The 12,043-nt window shown below is 49.4% G+C and overlaps 1 protein-coding gene and 1 long non-coding RNA gene across 11 annotated transcripts in view; one reads left to right on the top strand and one right to left on the bottom strand.

Moving 5' to 3' along the window:
- Positions 1-12,043, bottom strand: part of LGR6 (leucine rich repeat containing G protein-coupled receptor 6) — a 141,233-nt gene that overhangs the window by 10,148 nt on the left and 119,042 nt on the right. For all 3 annotated transcript variants that reach the window (XM_080367437.1, XM_080367439.1, XM_080367438.1), the window contains 7 exons: positions 11,104-11,175; positions 9,914-9,982; positions 8,899-8,970; positions 5,752-5,817; positions 3,958-4,029; positions 2,286-2,357; positions 1,426-1,551 (listed from right to left, as the gene is read on the bottom strand). In XM_080367437.1, the coding sequence (XP_080223563.1) occupies positions 1,426-1,551; positions 2,286-2,357; positions 3,958-4,029; positions 5,752-5,817; positions 8,899-8,970; positions 9,914-9,982; positions 11,104-11,175 (549 nt within the window). The remainder of the gene's footprint in view (positions 1-1,425; positions 1,552-2,285; positions 2,358-3,957; positions 4,030-5,751; positions 5,818-8,898; positions 8,971-9,913; positions 9,983-11,103; positions 11,176-12,043) is intronic.
- Positions 1-12,043, top strand: part of LOC308054513 — a 113,480-nt gene that overhangs the window by 30,300 nt on the left and 71,137 nt on the right. The window lies entirely within an intron of this gene.

Raw genomic sequence — 12,043 nt, 5'->3', positions numbered from 1 at the left:
GGATGAAATACCAGGCGATCAGTCAGCAGCTGCATTTTCATCAAAGACAGCAAACTCCTGCTTCTTTGCTGGAAGTCAGGAAGACTGCTGATGAAGGCAAGGGAACGTTAGGTTTTCCAGACAATTAAGGTCTTCTGACAAGATCAGTAAATATGTTGAAACTCTATATTCTAAAAATATGCTTTTGTTTTAAGTTCCCAAACATTTCTGGCTGAGCCCCGGGAGGCTATGGAAACTGTATACAAGCTTGCTTCCTGTTATAAGCTCCAAATTAAATCCTATTATTGAAAGGTGGCAGGGAGGTACAGATCCTCCCAGGATGGCTAAGAACTATTCTCAGATGATTCCTCCAGACATATGCCCCCAATACTACTTAATGGCAGTACCCCAAAATTTAGGAAATTTTAATGGGTCCGTTGCCTGGTGTGGTTCAATGAACCACTCCTGCAGATTCAGTCTGTCTGGTACAAATCCAGACTGGCTCCACAGATGTCAGTGGAATTAGTTTAGAGGAGGAATGCCTCTGGAACTGCAGAACCTGACCTGCTCTGCACAAGGGATTGCCATCTTGGGCATTGAAAGCCCTCCAGAAGCTTCTGGGATCCCCTGTCATTTGGAAACCAGTCACGCAGCAGATCCCAGCTATGAGGAGTCAAAAAAGTCAGAAGGGAAAGCCCTGCAGCCATCACTGCTGAGGCAGACCGAAGTGAGAGCTCCACACTTTTCATCCAACCTGAGCTATTAAGCCCAGTGTTGGCGCAGTGGCCTGTGACCTCAGCAGTGGGTGTCTAAATTTGAGAAGGCCCAGCCTTGGGAATCCATACTGGATGAGTGGGAGCAGCAGCTCATGCATCCTTGGCTCCCGGGGAACTACCTGGGAGACCAGAGGAAAAGATGCCTTCATCTCACAGGAATTTGAGTCATCAGGACCATGGACCCCTCAGCCTGAGGGCAGATGCCAGGCTGGAGACCCACCACTAAGGGAGGTTCAGGAGAGCCAGACTTTGCAGCGTGGCTCATCTTGCTCAGTTTGACTCATTCAGGCCCCTCATTAATCCATAGCAGACAAGACACGGCCACACAAACAGAGTTTACTGAAGGAAAGCTGGATGTCATTAGCTAGGATTGGCTTCTGGGAATGTTTTCCATTGAGAGGAGGGAGCCCTGAGCTGGGCCTGCTCCATGCTTTCTACTTGTGTGTGTGTGTGTTTCGGGTGGGGGTGGCAGGCCTGGGAGTACATCACTGCTCTCCTGTGGAAGGCTTTAAAAGATGAGGCACGTTAGCAGCAGATGAAGCTTCCTCAATCTATTGGCCTGAAAGAATGGAGGAAAGCAAGAGACACAAGGAACGCAGGGGGCTGATTGCTATAAGCAAGTACAGGCTGTACTGAGTGCCAGGAGTGAGAGGGTTAACACCACTGGTACCTTATTTTGGGGAAGCTCTCCTTGCTGAAGGGCTCAGAAAGAGCCGGGTTGCCTTGGAGCTTCAGATGGGTCAGTCCACCCAAACCATCCAGAGGCAGCACGACCAGCTGGTTATCAGTCAAGTCCCTGATGAAGGGAAAGCAGAGAGGGAAACCATGGTTAGGGTTTTGCTGCTAGTGGTATCTCAGCCAAGCAGAGGCTTGGAGAGCCATGCTGCCTGCCTTGATTGCTCCCTCAAATATGATGCTGAACCGGGGCTGGATGCTGCATGGGGACCAGGATCCTCTGGAGATAAACAGATTGATACTGCAATCCCTGGGGAAACTGAGGGGCAGGGGTTAATGCCCATGCTGAAAGCTCTGGGTGGTATCTACCTCCCTGTGCACATATCTACCCCACGCAATCTCTTCCCCCACCACTTCCCCCATAGTAGGTCAGGTATGACTGTAGCCCCCAGCCCATAAAGTACCCACGAGTGAGGGCAGTGAGGGGGCTGAGGACTGGGGACCTCTCCAGAGCCAGCAAGTATGGTCTGCAATGAGTCTTGCTGAAATGGTCTATCAGGCTGATCACTCATAAAGGCATCTAAGGCAGGTATGAAAGCGTCAGAAAGTGGAGGTTTAAGTGTTCAGGGTGAGAGCATTTTGAAGATGGCCCTTCTGGGCTTTTATCATCCCTTTAACATTGGTAGGAAACCTTGGGATTTGGTCTGCCCACGTCAGTGCTGAGACATGCACCTCAGCACTGCAGCCTTCTGATATCTAAAATCCAGGTGTCCTGGTAGCTTGGGGAGTCAGTCTGAGGTCCTCAGATACCTGCTGTCGATGGCCCACTGTGAAAGAAATGTAATTGTGACTTACAGCTTGGTGAGCGAGTGTAGGGTCACAAAGGCTTCAGGGTGAATAAACTGGATGTGATTCCAGCTCAGGTCTCTGCAAGGCAAGGACATACCAGTAAGAGGGGTGCAGAGCAGGGCAGTGAAGCTGCTGGCACCAGCCTGCTCAAGGGGTTCGATGCAAGCAGATGTGGGATCTGTAGTCCCTTGGTCGGCAGCAAGTTCTGCCTCATTGCAGCTCCTTGGAGGCAAATATGTTTGGGTCTATATATGGGTGATTTCTATCAGAGGGCACAAGAGTTTGCCTTGGAGGAGCTCCTCCACTGAGACCAATAGGAAAGGTTGCTTTTTGGCGTAAATTTCTGTAAATTTGGGGATTTTATGCTAACATGCTAAACCTCAGAGCAGTAGACAGGTTATGCCTTAGTGCCAGAGAATTCCTGATGCCATCACAGTTGTGGGTCAGGGGCTGTTGGAAGGTGAACCAAGGTCATCTTAGAGCGTCTCCTGTGATGTACAGTTGGTTTGGATTCACCAAGGCTCCTCAATAAGCTCTGCTTCCATCTGAGCTGGAGGGCTCAACTGCCCCTGCCATCAGTGGAGAGGAACCGCCGTATCAGGAAGCATTGCTTCCCCTAAGGCTGACTACATGAGCAGTCTCCTACAAGTATCTTTATTTCTCCAGCTCTGAAGGGGGCTGGAGGCACCTGCCCAGATGTGTTTCTCACACTGCAGATGGCTGAAGGTAGGTGAGGTGAATCCTTCCCACAGGGACTCAGAACGTATCCAAGGACAAATGCTAGAGCTTGCATGCTCAGCCATACATTTGTGTGACTATAGTGTGGCAGCAGCACGTGGGCGTTTGCATGCTTGTCTGTAGTGTCACATGTAATATGTGAGTGTTCCTGTGAAGTTGTAAACATGGTTTATATGACACTCATGGGATCATGCCGGCCTGTTAAATGACACTCAAATTGCTGTCCATGGGAAAAACCTTTTACGCAATTTAGTTCATTTCCTAACTGAACAGTAAATAAAGGCTACCAGCACCTGGGGGGCTCTTCCCACATGTCACGGGGAGAATTGTGCCCTGTGGAGCCTTATTGGCTTCTGAAAGGTGCCAAGCACTGAAGTGGGTTGTCTACTGCAAGGTCACTATGCGTGTATGATATGTGCCAGCCTGTGTGCACTTGATATGTCTAACATATACTTTTGAGTTGTGGGGAGACAGTCCCAAATCAAATGGGATGTTCTGCATGGGTGTTCCAGGAGCGCATGGCCCAGGACTAGCATGTTGAGGGGAAGGGGTGCTCGAGCTCATGTATGCCATGGTAAATCCCTGCCATGAGTCCACATCTCCGTGAGCTTTTAGGAGGCAGGTGTCCATAATGTGTGCTGTGCAACATACAGCGTGTGGTTAGAGCACGTGGTGTGGAGTGTCTGCACGTGTGGGCAGCGAGGCTGGCAGGTAATGAGTCTATTTATGGGGGGTGTCTGCAGGCAGAAGGAATGCCAGAGGGAAGGTCTGTGCCCTGTTCCTTCGTAAGGGGAAGTGGAAGAGGGACTAGACAGCGAAGTCTCCCAGCAAAGCAAAGGGAGTGGGACTGGGAAATTTCACATCAGCCCGGCTGGGTGCTTGTGGTTCCCCTTCCCCCAGCCAAAAGCTCTGTTGTTCCCTTCTGCCAGACAGTACTTACATGGATCGAAGGGCCATCAGCTGCACAAAGGTGTCTGCTCTGATTTCATGGATCCTGTTGTTCTGGAGACCACTGAAAAAACAGAAACTGGTTTGAGAAAAGAGCCGAAGGCAGCGTTTATACTTTGTAGGGATCTTTGTCCTGTGGCAGCAGACACGAACTGTCACAGTGGAAGTTGGCATTCGAGCTTGGGAGACCTACTCTTATTTCAAGGGGTAAACAGGATGAGCAACAAACCAGATCAAAGCCAGTCTCTCCTATGGGCAGCTCCAGGGCTCAGACAGCCTCTCCTTTTGATGCCATCATGGCACGGTAAAGTGCCATTGATGTGCAGTGGTTCAAGGTGCACGATTATCTCAAAAGCCATGCTGGTTTCCCACTCTGCTCCACCCTAAGCCTGCAAACTGCTGTGGGAAACTGTGCACAAATTTGGGGGGGTCTCACTGAGTAGGAAGGGTGGAGCTTGGGAAGAGGGAGTATTGGAACAAGGTAGTGGAAAATAATTCAAGGATGTTTAGCTGCAAGGGACGACCTGTGTGTTGCAGCTAAAAATCTGCACACTGGCAGTTACAGCAGAGTGACTGGCACACCTAAGTTGTTTCATGCCAGATTGTACCACCGTACACCACCAGACTTAATTCCAAACTATTTCCAAGCAGGAATGTGGGTGCCTGGTGGGGGTGGGGCTTACAGGGTGCTAACTTGGGGCTTAAGGGACCAAATACTCGTTTCGTAAGAAAATGCTGATTTAAGACACAGTCTGTTTGACTTAATTAGTCTGAAAGAGGGATTTACTATGCTTTTACATTAATGTTAAATCTGAATTTCGTGTATTATAAAATATTGTAAGAAGAAATTCAGGCACAATGTGTGAAACTACAGGTTTGGAATTCTGAAAGTTTGTCCTTTTCTGACATCTTTTCTATTTTTTCAAACATTTTCCTAGGGGTACTTTAGATAAAAATATGTGCAGCTCTAACTGTGTCCTCAGAGTTCCTGAAGAGGCAGCAAGGACTATGCAACTCTCATTTTCACATGATTTCACCCAGTGTCCTAGTGTCTGGTTTTGCTAAGGCTGGATGAACTGGTCTGGCCATCCAGTCTGGGGTGCTGCAGAGCGCAGGGATAACCTCTCCAGTGTAATTTGTGGTGATGCAGCTCCCACACATCTATTCTGCTAGGTTGCAGAATTCTATAAAAAAAATCACGGAGTCTAAGGCCAAGAACTTCTGTAGATTTGAAATGTAGGGCCAGATCTCCAGACACGTTGAACTGAACATGAATAACTGTTCTGGAGCAACAGAGGTGCCCCGCAGGGCCCAGAGAAGACCCAATTCAAGTGCTAAACATGAAGAAAACATCAGTCTTCTCTGTGGAAAGGCAAGCCCTGAGTGGTGTGGATAAGAGCTGCTTTGTGCCCATGACGCAGACCCCTCCTTGAAGGAGAAGGTATTTATGGTATAGATAAATTCTTGATTAACTCATACTGTGACTTGAGTTAGTGATATAAAATTCAGTTCTGGCACATCCTACTTCTGTTTGCTGTGGCTGGGACCTCTGAAAAGACCTGAGTGAATGAAGCTCCTATGCACAGGGGATGTGTTTTTATTCTGCATTTGAACAGGGGTAAAGAGTGGAGCTCTGGTCCATTTGCAGTCCAAATAGTGAGTTATAATGCTTAGCTTTCCCAGTGCTTGATGAAGGTTGAGTTTTGTGTGTGGGAGCTGCCTCTGTCCCTGAAACAGCCCTTTTGCCCTAGAGCATGGTGTAAGTGAGGGCTTGCTCTTTACTTACAGTTCCTCCAGCCGCTGACACCGGTGGAAACTGGGCAGATCTTCAATCTGGTTGTGTGACAGTTCTCTGCAGGGGAAGGACCAGTACAGTAATGTTAGGAGATCAAAAGCAAGTGCCCCCAAGCCCTCTCTTGGAAAGCAAATACTGCTGGAAGAGGGGAGTGACCTGACTCCCATTTTGCACAGCTGTGGAGAGTGGTAACCCCAGGTGAGGGGGATTGCCACTGTGCACACACCTGACACTTGCTCTGAGCATCTTTGTGCAAGGCTTGATGGTTTACCTACTGATCCAGCCCCATCCCAGCTCTCTCCAGCACAAGCTGTGGACTGATGGAGCTGCTTCTACAGCTGGGATGGGCTTTTCTTCCCCAGCCCCAAGTCAGCTGTGAAGTGCATCTGTGCCAGCTTCTACTGCGCACAGCCTTGCTTTTCTGTGGGCAAAGCCAGAGGTCCCGTCCTGCCATTGTGGATGAAGTAGCTCACAAATCTGCTGATGTTCTTGCAGAGCCTGGGGAGGTTTTGGCCAGCAGAACAGCCATCCCGCTGCCCTTCCTCCTTCCTGGCACAGCAAACCCAACTGCCTGTCGCCTGCTCTCCATTCAGCCTTTCCTGGCTTCTCCCCAGGGTTAGGGAAGGGGTTGTGGCACTGGCAGGAATTCAGTACAGGACATTACAGACTGAAAACCTCTGGTCCCCATTCTTTCAAGTGATCTTGCTTGAAAGCAATTCCCAGCAAACTCCTGTTCCCGCTGCTTCATGGTCCAGTGTCATATCAGCATCCAGAGTAGAGTGACCTGGTAGTCAGAGGAAACCCTATCCTGGCACAGCTAAATGTGGATTTATTAAAACTGAAATGGGCTGGGTAAGGAGTAATGCTTAAAATCAGCTCTTGCTCCCACCAGCAGAGGCTGGATTTGTGGTTGTTCAAGGGAAATTTGCCCCAGGTTAAAGTTTTGTATGTGGCCTCTCTGCTGACTTCACAAACTCAGTTTCCATGTTTCTGCTAATAAATTGCTGCTAAAACATTTCAATTATATTTTTTTTACCAACCCCTTCTCTACCAGTTCTCAATGTGGCATGCAAGAGGGAGGAAAAAGCAAGCAAAAGTTTTCTGCTTGGCTCTGGAGGCTGTCAGCCAGTATGGAGAAAGAGCTATAGCATCAATCATTTTTCCCTGGTCCCTGTGTCAATCCAGTAGGCTTGACAGGGCAGTGGCTTATCCAGACAGTGATGGAGGGAGAACACAGCTCCAGACTTATTTCTGGTTCCTCCAGAGTGAGGGTTACCAGATGCAGCTCAGTATCTACCAGCAGAGCAGCCTCAGTCACTGATGCTGTGTTGTGAACACACCAGGGTGAAGGTACTGGTGGTATCAAGGGACTTTAGCTCTTCTCAGGGACTCAGGGAAGTTTAATCTATTTCTGCTTGAGAGGAAAGACAAATCTGTGCCCTGAGCAGAAGCTCTGGACAAAAGCAGCAGGGCTATGTCAGGTTGATGCCAAGCTCAAGCTCAGCAAGGCTGCCCTGCCTGGGTGTGCTGGGCTCAGTGGCCATGCACAGACCAGCATTGCAGCACAGCCACGAGCCTCATGCCCTGTGGTGGCTCTTACAGCACCTGTGCAAGACCTCTGCAGAAAATCTGCAGCGTGGTATGAACAGTAGGAGGCCAGAAATGCAGCATTAACTGTATCATCTGTGTTGAGATGTGTCACAGTCATAATGTCAACCTGAGGAACTGTCAAGGGGCTGGCAAAGTGGGGGAAGCAGCAAGAACAACCACCAGCTCTCCAGGGACGGAAGACCAACGCACTTCAAAGGCAAGAAAGATGTAAACATGCACAAACATTGGCCCACATTTTCTCTCTCCAAACTCTGAAAGCAAAGCAATTGATGTCAGCAAAATTAACTGGGAAAGAGGAACAAGGAACAAGGGACAAGGTGGGGTGTCCCAAAAAAACTCTCCCACAGGGAGGGGAGAAGCACGAAGAACAGGCTTTGCTGTGAAGGTTTACAGTCTGATAACTTGCAAACATAAACAGAGCACTTGGGACCCTACATCCTGGGCCATTCCAAAGGCTGCACTTGCATGGCAAGATGTCCACTGAATTAGTCCAGATGTCTAAAGATGAGAGATCTTCCCTACAGGGACAGCTGGAGCCAAAATGCTGTGATCTGCTAAGTTACAATTTGTGTTCTTTTATTTTTATGTTTTTCTCTTGTTTCCAATTTCTGTGATGAAGAATTCACTCCTGTTGCTTTCCTGGAACAAGCTTGTTTTCATTTTCAGCTTGCTTGTATAAAGACTGATGAGAGTCGAGCCTCCTGCTTGCCCTAAGGCTGCAAACTTGTATAAATCTGGCTCATGACTCATTTCCTGACGATGTCTTCGACTGCAGACAAAATTGGGGATCTCAGGAATGAGGTGTGTGATTCCTGAGAAGATGCAGTTGTCTTTCTGAGATGCTGATTTCATCATGTACCAAGCTAAAGAAAAAACCACATTCCCCCACTCAGCATCATTCAGCATCTTGCCAAGCAGGTAAAGCCAAAGCAACTTAGAGACTGAGTAAAACCCTGATCTGACACTGCTGCACCTCGTGAGGGTCCATGGCCATGTGGCCTTGTAGGTCTCCATCAGGTCGGGCCTGTCCCCTCCTGGGATGTGAACAGAATCCTTCCTCCAGACGATGGCCCTTGCTGGGGTTCCAACTGCAGTAAGCCAACGCTGGGGCAGAGCGTTGTGTGAATGTGATTTACCCCTGGCTTTTGTGCCATGTGTGGCCAGGAGCTCTGAAATGCTGCTGCTGTTCTTGCCCACCACCCCTTCCACCCTCTCTAGTCTCCTTGCATGGGGCAGGCAGTTTCCACTGGTGCAGAGCAAGGAGGAGGCCAATGTGGATGTGCTTTATTGCTTGTTGCCCTGAGTCCAGAGCATAATGCTGGGATGAAGCAAGAAAGTTCAAGAACTTGCAGAGCTCAAGGTAGTGCCTGAGAAGGTGATGTTTTCTGCATGGAAAAGATAATGGGAACAAGAACCACAGGATGATCTTCTATAGCTGGTCCTCTCCCTGAGCTGGGCAAGAAGAAGGTCCAATTTCTGATGGCACTTTTCTATAGGCTAGGCAGGACAGAGAAATGTGTTACTTACAGGACTCGGAGACTGGGCAGCTGTTGGCACATTCCTCTGGGGAGTAAATGGATGCCTGCACGAGTCAGGGTCCTAGAGGAGTGTAAGAGAGAGAGGAAATGGTTACTGAGAGCCAGTGCACAGATTGTGACCCACAAACCCCGCTACCAGTCCCAGATGGTGGCAGGAGAGACATGAATGGGATAATGAAATACCTGGAGAGAAAAAAACCCTGATTTAGAAATGGGCACTGCTGCTGGACCTGGTAAAGGTAAATGTGCCTATAAAAAATTCTGGGATGCTGCTGAGTACTGAATTCACTGCTGTCCTTGGACATGTCGAAGGCAGGTGGAAGTGCCCTCTGTGGCATGCTCTACCATCCCAGTTCCCCATTACCCAGACTGGTTATCCACCTGGAGCCACAACTGCCTCAGAAACCCCTGAATGGGGGACAGATAGTGTGTCCCTGTGTCCCTGAGGCAAGGCATGGCCAGGTCACGCTCTGGGACTGGGGTGCTCCGCTGTGCTCCCAGTTTGGGCACAGTGCCCTAGAGAGGAGAACCGTGGGTGGCCAGATACAGTATGTCCTCCAGGCTCCTGCTCTTCTGGGTCTGGTGGTGTGAGGATGGGACCAGACCAGCCGCAGGAGCCCCCAGCCTGGGTGGCAGATGTTTCCTGCACTGAACTGCACTGCCAGTGCTGGTCCCAGGATGGGCAGAGACACTGCGTCTCGGTGGAAGCACTGCACCCAAAGGCTAATTCCTTCACAGATGCAGAAGGGAAGGAAGAGGAAAAAAATCAAAATAAGTTTGGAGGACACTCAACAGTACTGAGAGAGCAACTCACAGAGAGGAAAGCTGCTTTCAGGAGCCACAGGGGTGAAACGAAGCAGAGAGGTGAGTGACCAGGGAGAGGCAGAGCTGAAGACAACCAACTGCACAGCACTGTGAAAGTTGTCCTCGCTGAAACAGCCTGGACCACCTTGAAGGAGGAAGAGCACAAATAGCAGGGTAAAAGGGAGAGAGTTGCCACTCACAAAACTTCTAGGCTGGTGGTGCCTTTAAGGTCTGGGAATTCTCTGATGTCTGTTGCACCGTTGAGTGACCTGCAGAGAAACGAAGGTGAAATGAAGTGTCCAGAGAACCTGAAAGCAAGTGCAACTGCCCACAGTCCCAGACTCATCAGCTTCCTCACACCCAAATGTGGTGATCAGAGGCCCAGATCCAAAGGTGCCCCTCTCATCAGCATGCCACAGCCGGCTGGGTGGATCAGTGCAGTTGCAGTGAGCCAGATCTGGGCATTTCTATTCAAGGAGGCTCCGCAAACTCAGACCCTCCCCCAACCACTGACATTCTTGGCACCATGTCTACCCAAATTAAATAACAAACCCCAAACAATTACCATGGGAATGTAAGCAGGGCATCCCACCCAAGCCTGCCCATGTCTGTGCATTTGGATCTAAAGAATGTATGGGTATTTGAAGGATTTATTTTATTTGCCTCAGTGTGTGTTCCTGCAGTGAGAGGATGGGTGGGGCTTATAAATAGAGATTTTGAGGTTGCCTCTGCCTCAGTTATTTGGTGCTGTACCACAACAGGTTAGCTGAAAAGCCGGCCTGTCCAGACCAGCCAACATGGAGCTGCTGTTGTGGTCCAGATGGTGCCCAACACATGGTGGTGGCCCTGGAGCAGGCTTAGGGCCATACGTGTGAAAGGAGCGCTGTCACTGCTGGCTGCCCAGTAAGATTATTTGTGCCATGGTGTCTGTGTTATGGGACATATGTTCCTCTGCTTCTCCATCTTGTGGAGCCAGATCTGGGCACATGCCCTCAGTGTCCTTGTATATGGGTAACTACACAACAATGCAGTGTTGGCTTGAGCAGCATGCAGCGAAAGCTGTGGCACTTGTGAGTGTGGTCTTTGCTCGTCCTTATGCATCTCTGGAGACCCTAGAAGACTCCAGTGCCTGTCAGCTGGCTGGGCAGGAGGAATTAATTGCTCCCTCCAAAATGACCTTCTCAAAATTATTCTTCCTCAGCAGAAAACATCTGCAATGTCTACTCCTTGGCTCACTGCCTTTGGGGCTGGCCAGAAGAGTGGCATCAGGGTCTTCTATTGGCACAAGGGCTCTAGAAAAGAGGAGGGGAGGAGGCCACTAAGGTGTCCAGCTCACAGGGCTTGGAGCTTGGATGTATTACCACTCTGAGGATGTGGTTGTTGAACTTACAGAGTGTGGAGCTTTGGCAAGTACTGGAAAGCAGACTGTCCAACAAACTGGATGGGATTGTCATAAAAATGGCTGCAAGGGAAGCAAGTAACTGGTCAGATTCTGCTGCGCATAAAGAGAAGATGCTACTACAAGACAAAAGCCTTGGAGAAACTAGTAGTAAGCTATGTAGGAGGTACTGGCTATTCTGTGAGGAACCCTTGTTTTCCAGATAACCCCAAGCTCTCCCACTAGCCTGGCAGAACATTGCTACAGCTGAGGTCTCCTGCTGCTCTGAAAGGGGCCTCTAGGGTCCTGTTGAGCCAGGCACACCAGAAAGATGCAGAGCTCTCCTTCGCCCCTGCTATAGTGCTGTAACCCTGCTGGGAAACACCTTGCACTTGATGACACCTTCTCTGATCTTACATATCCACAGCACCAGCATCTTTCCTACTTGTGACAGTCAGTGGAGAGAAGTGAACTCTCCTAGGATCCAACTAGCTTTAGGAGGAGTTGAATCACCTCCTACAAGAAATGCTTTTCCCCCACTGACTGTGAAAGACTTTAGATGGGCAAATCCAATGGAAACATGAGTATTCTGGATGTGTCCCACCCCCATGTCACTCCAAGGATTGTGCCCCAGGAAGATGGGGATAAGCTGGTTTGTTTTGACTGGAGCAGTGACTATTTTTGCCCAGTGTCACCATGGCTTTTCAGATGGTTTTTTTTTCCTATAACTTAAGTCCTGGACTGGCCAAGCAGAACTTTTGTCACTTGCCATGATTTCCAATATCAGTGTGGTACAGGGAAGAACTGTCCAAAAATCTCTACCTGTGTCTGGGTCAGAGGGGAAATGAGTTGACAACTGGGTGTATTTATCTGTAGAACTCGTGTCCATGGGTCTGGGGTAGGGAAACAATGACCTGGTGTCCCAGCTCCCTATAGCTACTGCTATAGCATA

This window comes from Falco punctatus (genome assembly GCF_963210335.1).
Source record: "Falco punctatus genome assembly, chromosome: 17".
NCBI classification, from domain to species: domain Eukaryota; kingdom Metazoa; phylum Chordata; class Aves; order Falconiformes; family Falconidae; genus Falco; species Falco punctatus.
Note: the sequence above shows the minus strand (reverse complement) of the source record. Positions and strands in the feature narration are given on the sequence as shown.